This window comes from Oenanthe melanoleuca, chromosome 9, assembly GCF_029582105.1.
Source record: "Oenanthe melanoleuca isolate GR-GAL-2019-014 chromosome 9, OMel1.0, whole genome shotgun sequence".
NCBI classification, from domain to species: Eukaryota; Metazoa; Chordata; class Aves; order Passeriformes; family Muscicapidae; genus Oenanthe; species Oenanthe melanoleuca.
The window spans coordinates 17882170-17897521 of record NC_079343.1 but is presented as its reverse complement, the minus strand read 5'-3'; the positions used below and the strand labels follow the sequence as shown (position 1 = coordinate 17897521).

The following is a 15352-nucleotide window of genomic DNA, read 5'->3' as shown; positions in this document are numbered from 1 at the left end:
TGTTCTTTCCATGGCAATTCCCTCCAGAAGTTGTGCTTCTCTCCTCTTCTGTATTAGTCTCATTTCAGCTCCCTGCTTAAGAAAATTTTTCTTCTTCCATAATCCAGCCCTCTTTATTCAGCAACAATCCAGATTTTACAAGTGCCTCAGACTAGTCACAAGATTCCCTTCAGGAGTTGTTGAAACAGTTTGAATTTTTTTTCTTCTGTCATCTTTTCAGCACTGTGAATTATTCTGGCTAATGAGACCAAAAGGACTTGGTTATGCCAAGTTCCCTGTCACATGAGTCCCTCCTGAAACCCCTGTTCTATTCTGAGATAGAGATAGAGAGATAGATAGATAGATAGATAGATAGATAGATAGATAGATAGATAGATAGAGAGATAGATAGATAGATCTATATAGAGATATATACAAGACATAGCACTTTTTATTTTTCTTTTTATCACAACAATGTAAACTACTTGGTTTGTTATTTTATTTTGGGTTCCCCCCACCTCCCCCAGAGTCAATGCTCTTGTTGATACCTATATGGTAGTTCTTTCTCTTTATAGCTGTAATTTATGATGTGGCTGAGGTAACACATTCTTTGTTTGAAAAGGTCCAGCTAAAGGGATCAGGATGTGTCTCTGTGGCTCTGGACAGGTGCTCACTGCCATGGCTGCTGCCCCTCCCACCCTGACCACAAACCAAACCACATTCTGATCCAGTGGAACAGAAATACAACACTCCCAGTGCAATCTGAAAATCATACCCAACTACAAAAATAACTCCAGGTCAGATTTCTGCAAGTCTTGTTCTCACAAAGCAGCTTAAATTTATGAACCTTACGAAATTTAATCAGAATTACTCATGTTTAAGACTAAACTGAATATTTTAACAGCACATTAACTTCAGGCTTTTCTGCATACTCCAGATTCCCTGTACATTCCAATTTTAAATTACTCCAAGCTCTAAACTCTGTGTTTTCAGTGTCTAAAGATATGAGAGATGGGCACAGCCTGAAACACTGAAAGTAGAAGCTCCAAATTATTTTCAACCTTAATCCTCCCTCAATTTTGTTCCTTAACCAATCTCTATAAAGTAAATCTATACTGCAAAAATACTGTCATTTCCAAATATTCAAATTTCCATCACTTGGACTTATTTCTGTAAATTAGCCCTTTAATCAGGAAGGTCTTTTTTACCAGCACATTTTTTCTCTTAATGTGATGCAAAGACAAAAGAAATGTTGTTCAGTTTTCATGGTGATTTTTTTTCTGCCAGCAGTAGTTTATTATTTCTTTCAGGTTTTTTCCAAAAGACTCAGTATAGAGAGAAAGAACAGTCCTTTTTTTTAAAAAGGCAAATGAAATACACAAAAGGGGAAAATAGAAAAAAAAAATCACAAGAAAAACAGCAGTAAAGAGAGAAAGACAAAAAACATAACTGTGCAAGGGAGATACAACTGAAAAATAGAGACATAATTAGAAATGGTTATGAAGATGGAACCTCAGTGCAGGGTCTATAATAATAATAATACTCAAATCCAGAGTGAGATACTTGCATAAAATAAAGTAAAAATAATGAAAAATTACAGGAAATTAAGACATGAAAAATACAAGTTAAACACAAAAAGTAGAAAGAAACCCACTAAGTATATATGTATATATAGCCACAGCTCTCTTATGAACTAGTGCTCTGTTCTAATGCAATGTAAAACCAAGCACATGGAAGGCAGAGATAAGGAAAATATAGGGAGAGGGAAATATCTGCTGAAACAGAAATGTGAGACTCAGTAATACAGAAACATAAACATTAGGGGAGAAAAAAAAAACATACAAAGAGTGGATTTAGCAGAGAGATACTGGGCCCATTTAAACCAGCAGGACTTGCAGTTTAAGGCAATATTTCACATCAAATATTCCTTAGGAAAGGAAAATCTACTTCTGATAATCTTCCTACACCTTTTCTGATAGTTACAAGCAAAGTAGAGCTTATGATTACTTCACTGCCAAAAAGACACAAATTATATTCTAAAAAAGGATAGTTTACAACCTCAGGAAAAAGGGCAAACTTTCTACCTGTGTGAGGAGAACATGGAAAGTAGGTTTGAGTGGTTGTAATTTTGCCTCAGACCCTGAGCACAGAGTCAGCCTCCTGATCACACCACACTTTGGTTTGTGCTGTAGAACAGACTCTGAATGTGCAAAACTGATTCTTTTGGAGCACAGAAATGCAGCTAATGCACCTCAGCCATTAAACAGCACAGATTTGGCACCAGGCTACAGCCAACCCCCACAAAAAGCTCCTGAGATGTGCCTTGTCCTCAGCACCTCCTGGTTTTCCCTTCTCAGGCTGCTCAGCTTGGTAATTCACAATTGAGTGTTCACAGGAACACAAATTGGTAAAAACTCCATCTCACAGACACTGCTGTTACAGCAAACTTCACATCTTTATCAAATCCCTGCTTTATGAGCCCTGATTGCTGTTTCATTGGCTTTGTCAGCAGTGAAATGCAGGATCAGATCTATTGCTGGAAATGATGGGCAACAACCGAGTCCCAGCAATGACAACTGACCTTTCATGGCCATAATTAAATTGCATCTAAATAATTTAAATAAACAGCTAAAGCTACTCAGTTGAAAATGGCGTTTTTATTGAGACAAATCTTATTTCTATAGAAAAAACATTAAGTGGTTATTTTCTGAATCTCTGTTGAAGTCCTGGCTGTGCTTTCTATGGCCAACAGAGCAGGTCCCTATTTACTTAATGGCAAGATCTGGAGTCACTGTTCTTTTATAATTGCTTTTGTGAATTGGGAATGAATTGTTTAAGCATTTACTGAGCTACTATACTTTCTGTATTTTCTGAAAGTCAAACCAGCATTTTTGCTTATATTTGCAACAGAAGGCAGTTACTGGATGTTTAGAGTTTAAATGTGGTTTATATGTTGAGTCTATAATGTTTAGTGCAAAAGTGGATTAGTGAGCTCCTGCTTTGTGCTGTCTCAGAGCTGGAGTTGGAGAAGATGGATACACATGCACCCATGTACACCTTCCCCAAACAGAACATCTTCTGCTTTATTATTTCTTTCAGTGATTTCTTTATTTGTCAAAAGCCTTCTGGTACACCCAGAGAAAATACAGCAGAGTACTGATGCACTGCAAGACAAGCAGCAAAATAAACAACACAAACACATAAAAGGCACTGCAGAGTGACAATGGTGAGTACTGAGGAAGAATGTCAATGTCAGTAAGTCCTGACTTATTGGGGAAAAATGGGAAGCTCTTTGTTTTCATATTTTAAAACTAAAAAAAAAAACCCAAAAAACGACCACACCAAATGAATAATTCAGCTGATGTGTAACTAACCTTATAGAGCAAAGGTGATTGTCCCAGCTTCAAAAGTGCAATTTTTTTGGTCACGTTTGTGATGGCTTGAACCCGGATCAGGTCCTCCATGGTCCCATACTGGACATCAACAAGCTCTGCCTGCAAAGAGGAGACAAAATTCAGGGTACAGCTACAACCACACATCACTAAGGGTGCTCCTGGCATGGAAACAAAGTTGTTTGCATAAACACAAGCACCTGAGCAGAGTCCTGCATTTGCCTTACCCCAACTTCTAATCAGCAATATCTGTAACAGCAAAGACCTTGAAAGTTCAGTCTCACACAATTTTTTTTGCTGTTTTAATTCACAATTCATCAGCTATGACAAACTACCCCCCTCCCCCATTTTTTTCCCCAGTAGTTACAGGAGATGCTGATTCTGATGAGAATTTCCCCTCATTAGCTAGAGGAATTTATTTAAAACTGTGTAAGGGATGCTAATTCACTTCTGTTTATTTTCTTAAAAATATTCAGAGTCTTGTTAAGTATTTCAGGGAATGAGTGATTATACTGGTTACTTCTGAAAATACAGAGATAACATGAACTCCACCAACACACAGTTTTATCTTGTGGCCTCCCATAACTCCTGAGCAATCTCACCTAACTACTGAAGTGTTTTATTTTAATCCATCAGTTATCCAAGCATTATGCTCAGATAACCACAGTGATCACAGACAATGCTCTGACACGTATATTTTTATATTAATACATATTTTTCAATTTATTGAGAGTCACTTTGATCTAAAAGTGTTTAGAACACGAGAATCTTCAGCTCTTCAGTTAGGACTCTACAAGAAAATACAATACATGTTCTAAGTTATTATTAAATGTCAAGCACTGGCAGTAATGGCAAAATATTTCAAGATGAGTTTTCAAGTATTTTTTTAAATATATAATTTAAGAATGACCAAGGGCACTTTTCTCACACATTGGTAGTAATAAATTCTGGTGAAAACAAAGTAAGAGGATAATCAGTCTTGTACATTACTATTTTAGAATGTTATGAAGCTCTCAGGACATCATTGAAGACATTCTGGAACCACTAAATCCCTACACTGTGCTCACATAAAACAAAAGTACAAGAAGACACAAGAATATTACATCAGTGTTTAAAAATTAAAATAAGAGGAGCAGTATAAGATGGAAAAGTTTTCTCTTCCAGTCCAGTTTTGTAACTTAAGTATGGATTCATTGCCAAAGGCAACAGTTCTGATTTTGGGTATCCCTACACAAACTAAATTCTAGCAACAGTTGTTCTGGATGTGTAGGATGTGTGAAATTTTAGTAGATTCCTGAACATGGTTATTTTAGGAAAGTATTTACCCTTAAAAAACTCTGTGTGAGTTTGCATCTCAACATTCAAGTTGAAACCATCCAAAAACTTTGCCAAGGTTCCTACCTAATTAAATTCTTCTGAATTCCTCAGATAAGTTTCCAAGTCTGTAACATGTCATCAGTGCTGTACAAACCAAATATGTGGAAAGCCAGCCAAAGTCATAAGACACTTCTGAAGAGGCAAACACCAGATTTAACACCAAATAATGAAATGTAGAACAGGAAAGCTCATACTTCACACTGTTTCTTCTGAAATACAAGGGGGTTTGATATCTAAAGAACTAGAAAACTATTTAGCCAATATAAATTTTTTTTTCATGTATGGCCACATTTGAGAAGTAGGATAAAACCAAGTGAAGATTTCATACTAGGGAAAGGTATTTTATGTTTTACCTAATCTCATGCCTCCAGTTTTAAAGAATTAACCTCAGATATGGAAAGGGTATTTACCAGGCTGCTGCTTAAATTCGTAACAGTTTTACCTCTTTCTGTAGCTCTCATCTTTATTTTAATTTTCACCTACACATATGTCATTAGACGCAATAATTATTAGGGTCTCAGAAGTCTTATGGCTTGAGAGGTTATGGGAGGTTGTATCTAATTTGATTTCTAGGGATATCTCTACCTAATTCCTCTGGACCCAATGTCTTCCTTACCTATCCTCCAAAGCAGAAATCAGGGCTGTCATTATCTGTATGAGAGAAAGCACACAGACTTTTCCTGAGGCAAAATCAATACCCAAATATGTAGGATAATGAAGTGCCAGGCTATTTGCTTCTCCAGCATGCCTGTGGAAATGAGCTGCCTGCCCATCTACATTCCTGTGCTGCTGCTCTGCACACCCCTTTGGCTCCCCGCCTCTCCAGGGGGATATCCACTGCTCTGTAAACATCAAAACTACATGTTTGCACAATTATTAATGCGTTTAGCAGCTGCCCTTGGATGTTCTTAGTTAATTTATGGATGCAAACTGCATCTTCAAGAGCAGCTCACTGGTCTTACCCAGGCAAGATATGCTCAACTAGAGAGAGGCAGAACAGGAGGCCCTGCAAAAGCACAGCTCATTTTTTAATTATGTGGAAAACAGAAGTTGGCTCCCTGCTGCCCCAAACACTCTGCAAACCATGTGCTTTTGCTTCAAATTGCAAAAGTCAGCCCCAATGCCAAAGCTATTAAGTACATTCATATATTGAGAGTACGTGTAAGAAATTGCATAATGAAGTAATTGATGATGATGATGATGATGATGATGATGATGATAATGATGATAATAATAATAATAATAATAATAATAATAATAATAATAATAATAATAATAATAATAAAGCTGGGTGTAATTTAAGAGTTTTGTGGGCTTCCCTCACATGAAATACAGATTATGTCAAAGCTCAAAGGTTATCACATTCTGGAAACAGCATGTATAGCCTAGCACTCAGAGGTCTGCACAGCTTCTATCACCTCCATCTCCAGCTAAAATGACAAACAAAAATTGAATTAAATTTCTCTTAAGTAAAACTACACATGGCTCATCTCTGGCCAAATGAAGTCAATAACTCACTGGAAGAGTTTAGAGCAAAGTCATAACATTTTGGCAATACAATCCAGAAAGTAATAGGTACACATTAAATTATGAAAACAGTTCTACAAATTAATCTTACCCCTTCCTCTATTCTGCATCTGAAGCCTTAAGTAAAATTTATAATAAAGAGCAAAATAATTTGTAGCAAGAATGAAATCTCATCAAATACAGCACAGCAACACTAGCTCAGAGTAGTCAGTTTTGGGCTCAACTAATTTGGACCCTTACTTCTAATATAAAATAAAATATTGAAAAAACACAACCTCAAAATAATAGTGAAGAATCCTATTGAATCCAGACCTTCTACCTTCTTAATAATCCACGCAGAAGCTGACAGACCATTTATGATGCATGAAGGCCTGTTTTAGTCACAACATTCCTAATACCTCCAAAAATGAATAAAGATTAAATTTCCTATTATTTCTATTTTCTTTTTTTAGAAATGCTTACACCATGACATAATCCTCATTTTACACATCCCAGCTTTTTGAAAAGTGAAACACCCCACCCCCAACTACCCATATTTGATAAACTGCTTTCCTGTGGTAGGATAATTCTGTCCAAAAACAAAAGACAACTCATCCTTTTATCAGGTGCTGAAAAAGAGCACTTGTCTACTTGGTTTAGCTATGCCACAGTAAATCCTCTTACCCTAAAACTGGGAAGCTGCTAAAGAATGAGTTGTTTTATCCATCTGAATTAGGTACTTACTCCTTGAATCGTTTCAAGCCATGCTGTTTGAAAGATATAACTATTTAGGAACAAATTGTAATGTGCATTGTGGAGTTCAGTAGTATTCCCCCATGCATGAAATGAAGTAGGGGTAGGTAATAAAACAAACATTTTTAGGAAAAGTAATTATTTTATGTTAGAGGAGTTATTAGTTTCTAAGTCTCGAGATGATGCTCAGTGAGTTGTAAACATTCTATCTTAAAATTTCTAACAGAATCCCCCTAAAACAGAAAGAGCAAACACTCTGAAAATGCCACAATCAAGACAGTCATGGATTTTCATCCTAATTTCTTCTACTTATCTCCAAAATGAAACAGAGTAAAAGAGTATATTCATGTTGTCATGGATGACACAGAGGAAAATAGGTCTTGCAAGGAAAAAATATGAACAACTATATGAAGCAGGTGGCAGCTGGGGTCTTGAAGATGCTGGATACTATTTTTAAACCTTGCTTTCTTGAAAATTCTGAGGCAATTAAAAAAATAAAATAAATAGGTTGAAAATAATAACAGAAATATGTTTGTCTTATCACATTCTCATCAGTCCACTTGACTGAGGAGAAGGATTTAATAAAAGCATTATACATCTGTATCCAACACACTGCCTGAGAGACAGATTGTGGCTGATTTGCCAGGGGCACACAAGGCTGCAAAAAGACTCAAGGAAGAAACCACTGAGGGAAAAACAAAAAACAAAACAAAACAAAACAAAAAAGAAAACCAACCAACCAAACAAAAAACCCAACACAGAGCTCAAAGGGGGTGCACCCAGGAAGGGTTTCTCCCAAAGGCCAAAATGAGGATGCATTATCTGCACTGCAGTCAGTGCAGATAGGAAAGCAGCTCTTGAACTGAGCTGTTAAAAGCTTGGTAGAAAACAAGCCCAAAGCAGCACACAGAATGGCTGTGGTGAAAAGTCTTCTCCTCTTCATGCTACCTGTCAGTAGTGCCACAGTGCAGTAACCTCAAATGATGAATATATTTTATCAAATACCAAGCTCCTGACCCGTATTAATGATTGGATTCTGCACAAACTGTTGGGGAACTCAGGACTGTGGAAGCTGCAGGTATGGAAATGACACAGTGGAGCTCATATTCTCATACTCACAGCTCCTGCCTACCCACCAAAAGGTTTCAGAAATAGATTCCCTAAAGAAACTCCAAGTATTGAAGAAAACTAAATATTTAATACTAATAAATATTGTTCATTCCTTAGAATTAAGACAATTTCTCCAAAAAGCACACATGTAATTCCAGAAGCATCAACCCTCAGTTACTGCTCAGAATTACTACATCCCCTCCAGGCCAATGCCCTTCATTTGTCCTTCAACATTCAGCTACTATTTCCAGGTTGTTCACAAAATAAAGGCAGCAGAAACATCCCATGCACAATCAATCACAATTAAATAACCCTCAACTAGTCATCCTGCCTAAAATAAAACTCCAAAATAAATTTGCAAATTGTATCTGAGAAGGCAACAGTCTGCAATCAGGACACAAGACAAACTTTAATTAAACACATCGCCATAATTTATTTGCACAGCTCTGAAATTGAAGCTGAAGGCAGCATTCAGCAGAGCATAAAAGTAAACTCAAGCTGGTTGTAGATCAAAGCTGGACACCAATAAACGTGAAGAAAGCTGCAAATATAAAACTAGCTGATCTTTAAAATTAGAGAAAAGGAAAGAAGAGAAGGGGAGATTGAGGGAGCTGTGCCAAATCCTTTGCTGGTGTAAACTCTGTTATGCTTCCTGACCAAAGCTGGTCCCATTCCAGCCAAAAGCATCCTTCCATAATCAGGGAACCACAGCTGTCTCTCTGTGATTGCCACCACCAGGGTCCTGTTGAGCACACAGACACAAAATACCCATCCATAACTATCTTTTATATACTTACTGCTTTTCTACAGAAATGTTAAAATCCAAAGTTGTCTTTCAACCTTTCTCCTTCATTTGGTTCCAGGCAAAAAGAGTGACAGAGACCCTGTCTGAGACCAAGATTAAGTAATTATATGTCTGGATTAACTGAAGATGATTTTTCTGTTACAACACAAAGAGATGCTTCTGACCAACAATGTCAGGGAAGATTTAAATAAGAGAACTTCAGTGTTGCTATGGGTTCTCCCTACAAGCTCCTCAAACAGCTTCATGACATCTTTTCTTCCTGGTTGTCAGCACTCTACTCTATAGAGGCTTTATTTTCCTTGCTTCAATATTCCTGCTCCTGCAATAGAATTCTGGAACATTTCAATACAATACGACTCACATTGTCAGCTTGCAGTCAGAAAAGGTTCTTTGTGTCTAGGTTTTATTTCATAAAATTGCACTCTGCATTACAGTGACAGCCAAAGCTGTAATTTACCCTAAAAGAAGAGGAAAAAGGGATGTCCCTTAACCTCAGTGAGATGGAGTGTGGCCCTGCAGACAGGGCTCAGCCACAGACACATTTCATGCTCAGCCCTCCCCAGTCCCAGCTCACACAGGGCTCTCTGGGCTGCTCTCACAGGCTCCTGCTGCTGCTGCAGGATCATTTCTGGAGAGACACTGAGGTTAAACTTGTTTGCTTCCCTGCTTCTTACAGTTTATTGCAAGACTTTTTTCCTACCAACTCCAAGGGAGACTGAACCAAGATTGAAGTTTTTATAGCCTAGACAAGAGAGCTCTTCTGTATTTTATGGTTACAGAGCCCCAAATAAACCCCAACTGACAACTCAGTTCTCTTTTTTTTTTTTTCCACTTTATTTTTTTCTTGTTTTAATTTTCATAACCCCCAGCTCTGTTCCCAAACATATTCTTTGTGTTTCCCCAAAGGCAAAACTAGTATTTAAATATTACTTTTTAACTCATGATGTCCAGCAAGATATCCAAACAACATATTAGGCTAGGTTTTTTTCATATTTTCTAACTGTATTTTCTTTCTAACTTTCTTATTAGGCTTTACATAATAGATACAAATCTAGCTTTTCAAGTTTTTGACATAAAACACTGTTATTTCAGACACATTAAACTAAAATTTACTTATTTTAGAATCTCTAAGAAGAATGCCTTTTGTTATGAGATCATAAGATGCCTAAAATACTATCAGAAATATTATTTCAAACTTTCATTAAGCAGTGCTGATTGTCATTTCACTAGTGACAAAATTTCAAAACCTAATTATTCTTTCTTGTATGTGTTTAATATTATTTATATCTCCTCCCTTTTTAAGAGTTAACTGCAAGGCAAAGCATAAAGTCACATTGCTTATACTTTCCTAAGAAAAAAAGAGTAATCTGTATTTGCCAGCCTGCTTGGTTTAGCTTATTCAGAGGTAATTATTCATGCAAATATACATTTACAAATTACATAGACTGAGAATAAACTAAACAAAACAGAATTACTCAGCTGTGATGTGGTATCTTAAAAAAAAAAATCATAAGCTACATATGTACACAGGAATAATGGTGCAATTTAAACTTGGCCTTAAATTTTTCAGTGAAAAACCAAAATATTTCATTTTATAGCATGCAATATGATATTTTAGTTCCTTAGAGACAGGTGCTTCAGCTTTGCCCAATTGTTTCAATTTTAGAGTCAGCTTGGCTGAATCAAAACAAAATGTTCTGAAAACAGCCTCCCATTTTCAGCCCTCCAAGTCAGAATTCATGATTCAGAACTGTGCTGGTTTTGGCTGGGGTAGAATTAATTTTCTCCACAGTGCAGCTCCAGGGCTGTGTTTTGGATTTGTGCTGAACACAGGGGTGATAATGGAGATGTTTTTGTTATTACTGAGCAGGGCTTGCACAGAGCCAAGGCATTTTCTGCTTTCCCCTCTCCAAGTGACTGGGAGGTGACACAGCCAGGACAGGGGACCCAAAATGACATCCCAGACATGTGTAACAATAGAACAGCACCTACCTCAAAGAGGAAAATAATCACTCATGTCTACAAGAGGAGGTCATCCCCTGCATCAAGAGAACACTTGAACTTTCAGAAATGTCGGGGAGAACTCCATTTTCTAGATGATAATAAAAGATCTTTCACCAAGTACTTACAGCCCTTGCTTGGCCAAACATCATCCACTTCAACATAATCAGGGAGATGCCCAACCATGTAATGATGCAAACACAAATCTGAGTGTTAAAGCAGCATTTGAGCAAACAATCTGCAGAAGCAAATATGCAGTTGTGAAAAGGAAAATGACATCTTTCCCATCTCCTGTGAATTCTTTTGTTTTGAGTCATTTCACAGATTTATAGGTCTCTAAATTGCATCTCTAGAAAAAGGACCGGGGAAAAACAAGTTCTAAAAATATATTCAGATGACAAGAAAAGGACTCCAATAAAAATAGGGAATGTGCCTGAGTAATATCAAATTCAAGCAGCCCAAATGATTGACCAGGACAAGTTCACAGATACAGAAGTGCAGCTGTACCTGACAAAAGCTTATATCTGTGATTAAACAAGAATATTTTTCTGGTTTTCAAGCATCTAACATTTTGGAAGGAAACTTCTTTCACAAGATAATGTGTCACTCATGTCTCACAGATAATAAAATTGTACAGGGCAGAAAAAACTCTTTTCTGTTTAAGGCTTTCCAATATTGTTTTTAAAAGTGCACTCAAGATTTTGGAGTTGATGCATCTTATGTTGCACAGTAATCTAAAGGTTTTATGTGCCAGCACCATTTGGATTTTCTTTTAGAAACAGCTAACCTTCATTTTGAAAATTTTGCCTATTAGTAGGCAAAATCAGTAGTTCATATTTTCCAAAGATTAGGGTGAATGTTCTTCTAAATTGTGCCATACTTCAGATATATTGAGTATTAATCTCTTAAATGTGGGCAGAAACTCCATAGAGATTTGTGAACTTGGTTCATGCACTCTCAGCAGGGATGGAAAAACCTGGAGAAAAAGAGGAAATCCCACACAAAGAACAGAACCTGATTCTTTTTAGAGGGGGTCCCAGTGAACCACTCATCTTGTAGAGTGGCACCTCAAAAGAAAAGCTGGAAAAATGCTTACATTATTTAAAACATATGGGGAAGTCTGAAGAGACTTTCTGGACAGCTTGATGAGAGGAAGGAACAACCTGCTCTGATATCATATAATCAATTTTATTGCTTAAAGAAAAATCTTTGCCATCAGTGCAGCCCATCCAGAGCTCTGGAGCTGGACAGAGCTTCCCCCATCTTCCACAGATCCTGGAATTCAGGTCAGGCTCCTTCACAGCAGCACAGAAGCACTCAGTATTACTGCAGTGACAGCATTTGATGGTTCAATTCCCAATAAAGGCAGCCAGGGACATTGTTAGAGAACTATCAGTTACCACAGAAATCTGTGCTCAGTTCCCTCTCTTCACCTGTTCTGATCCTTCCTGCCCCAGATCCCAAACAATCAACAAAGAGAAACTAGAACCAGGGAGCTCAGGGTGTGCTCTGGTTCAAACACAGATTTCCCTAATGATCCATCTTCCTGCATTCACTGGTGCCTCTCTGGAGTTTAATAAACACCAGAGACTCAATTCAGCACAGGAGACAAAGGACACCCATTTCTCCATTAGCAATGTCCACTACTTTTAACTTCTGCTGAAGGGGTTCCCTCCATGTTTCTTCATCTGCCTCTACATTTTGGTACCTACTTCAAAAACATTGTCAGCAATTTATCTACACAGCCTGCAGAGAAAATTGAACAGTTGTGGAAGTTTACTTCAGGCAGAGCAACCCCACAGCAGCAGCTAAGATCTCAATTCATCAGGGAAAGATCTCAATTCAAAAAGTTGGTACTATCCTCAAAAACCTGAGCCTAACACTGTCCATATTGACACAACTGCCCATCCTAGATTTTAGTTTGTGACTTTACATGATGATAATGTTCTACTTCAGCCTTAGACATAAGAGATTTAGCGGTAACAGGGCAACATGGGCAAAAACATGATAAAATTTTCTTCAATAAAATATTTTGTTAGAAAACTGATGCACTAATGCAAAATTTCTAGATTTTTCCTACCAATTCTTTCCCTGAAATATTCCCCAGGTGAAGATCGTGCCTGGCAAGCACTGACCTGCAGCAGGAGAGGATCCATCCCTCTTGGATGAGAACACAGCAGGAGCTTTCTTGCATATTTAAGCAGCTTTTTCCTCCCTTTTGGTAGCCACTGCCAGAGCTCTTCCATCCTTTTTCACCCCTGTCTATCCCCTTCAAGGCAGCAGAGTGAGGCAGTGAATCTTGCAGCAGACAGGGCTAACTCTATATGGTAACATAATTCAGGGGAAGGAAGATTAATCCCTTGAAGTATCTTCTTTCTCACGCACACCTACTCGTGGGCCAGCCACAACCTGGTGATGGATGAGGCACCTTCCCTTTGAACTGCAGAGCTCAGGAGCACCAGAAATAATTGTGAGAATAAAACTGATAGAGCTCAGAATTCATTCACATTAAGACCCTCTTAATGAATGAGATAAACACTGTAACTAATATTAATTTCATCAGGTTAGACATGAGATTTATTTATATTTAGTGGGAGAGACAGCACATCAGACAGAAAAAAAACCCAAGGATGTCTCAGAGAGAAGACCAATGTATTTTCAGCTTTATTTACTTTGCACTATTTTTCACTTTATTTTAAAAGAGGTGCTTCTCTCCTGGGATTGCAGTTGGTAGGTGGAGGCGTAAGTGCTGTATTCCAAACAGATTTAAAAGGGAATTTCTGAACAAAAGCTTTTTCTCAGGACATTTTAGTCCAGCCAGGGAAGAGGCTCTGGCATTTTGACAGTTCCCATACACAGCCAATGCACTTCTGCCAACAGCACCTGGATACCAACTTGCACTTGCCAATGGTTACTGCCTGGGTCTCTTTGTTTTTTTAAGCTTTTTATTCTTTTTTACATTTTTAAGAATTCAGCTCTTATATATAATTTTCAACCAGCTGTATCACAGAAGCACTCTTTTTCTTTTTTTTCCCATCCTGCTCTCAAAGGTTTCATATGTTATTTGCTTCAAAGGGTTTTGTCTGAGAAAAAGAAAGAGTGGTCTTCTTCTTTTGGTATTTCCTACTACCAAGGCTGTGCCCAGTTTTAGTTTAGAGCATTCCTCAAAGCACTCTCTGGAGAGGTACATCCTTTGCTCTTTTTAATTTAATTCCAAAGTATTTTAACAAAGAAGTCAGACATGCTGCAGCTCTCACCAAATTATTCTTATAATGGCAACTTTATCCTTAGTTAAAGTTAAATTTAAAATCTCTCAAGGACCCTTATGCTGTCTTTTTTTTTTTTTTTTTTTTTTTTTTTTTTTTTTTTTTTGTAAGAACTTATTTCCACTCTTTCATGTGCTTATCTTAGAAGATATTTGGACTTTATATCACCACATCCTAACTGAGAGATAAGAAATCTTCATACTTGTTCTGGATTTTCAGCATTACTTTCATTTCAAAATATTAAAAAATATTTTAATGATGACAGACACAGAAAAGCATCCAATAAACTCATATTATTACATTAGAAAAAAGTGAGTTTTAAGATTTTGACAAAATGTTGTCCAGTGGTGACTGGAGAAGTTGTACTGGTAGGTAGAGATAACTCCTAAGATAAAACACTACTGAGGCTTTAACTGGTAAGATTTATCACATGCAATGAAAATTAAAATAGCTGCTGATGATTATTTTCGGCTGCCAGCTCTAATTCACAAGACACCACCATTATTTAGATTTTTTTTCTCCAATTTAAAAAACAATCAAGTGATGTATGGCAGAAGATTGATTTTTTTGCCTTTTAAAAATCTATTTTATTACAGCAATTGTAACCCATATCCTCATGGATGCCTAATGCCAGACACTGCCAGGCTCAGAGGCTCCCAGACACACCATGTTTATGCTCAGTAAAATGGAATCTGCCTTCAGCTACAGCTGCTTTTCCATTGCTAATGTTCCTGAAGAGATTTTAAGACTTGCTTCTCTTTCTGAAAAACAAATTTAAAAAAAAAAAATGAGAAGCAGCAATAGTTTAATCAATATTGTATTTTACAGTCACTCATAACTACCAGAGAACTGAGCAGCATTTTAAGCAGTTCTCTATTGTTCATGCATGAAAACTACATTTTTTTAAAACAATAAAGTTATGTAAGTAGTTTTAGGGACAAGGATTGAGTATTATATAAATACAAAAGTATTTTGTTATTGTTCTCATATCAGTTGTAGCTGTTTCTTATGATGTTTTTCTCATACTAGCAATTTTTTAAAAGCTAGTATTTACTTAATAGTCCCTCTGTTGAAGGAAATTGTTTTTTTCAGTGTAAGCAGGATTCCTTTGAGGCAGTTTTAAACCTCCAGAATACTGGAGAAATTTAAAAGAAAAAGATCCC

General features: G+C 37.0%; 1 protein-coding gene across 1 annotated transcript in view; it reads right to left on the bottom strand.

The window, feature by feature from the left end:
* NAALADL2 (N-acetylated alpha-linked acidic dipeptidase like 2) overlaps positions 1-15352 on the bottom strand; it is a 298774-nt gene that overhangs the window by 154557 nt on the left and 128865 nt on the right. Inside the window, exon 4 of the mRNA XM_056498926.1 lies at positions 3354-3473. Coding sequence (XP_056354901.1) covers positions 3354-3473 — 120 coding nt within the window. The remainder of the gene's footprint in view (positions 1-3353; positions 3474-15352) is intronic.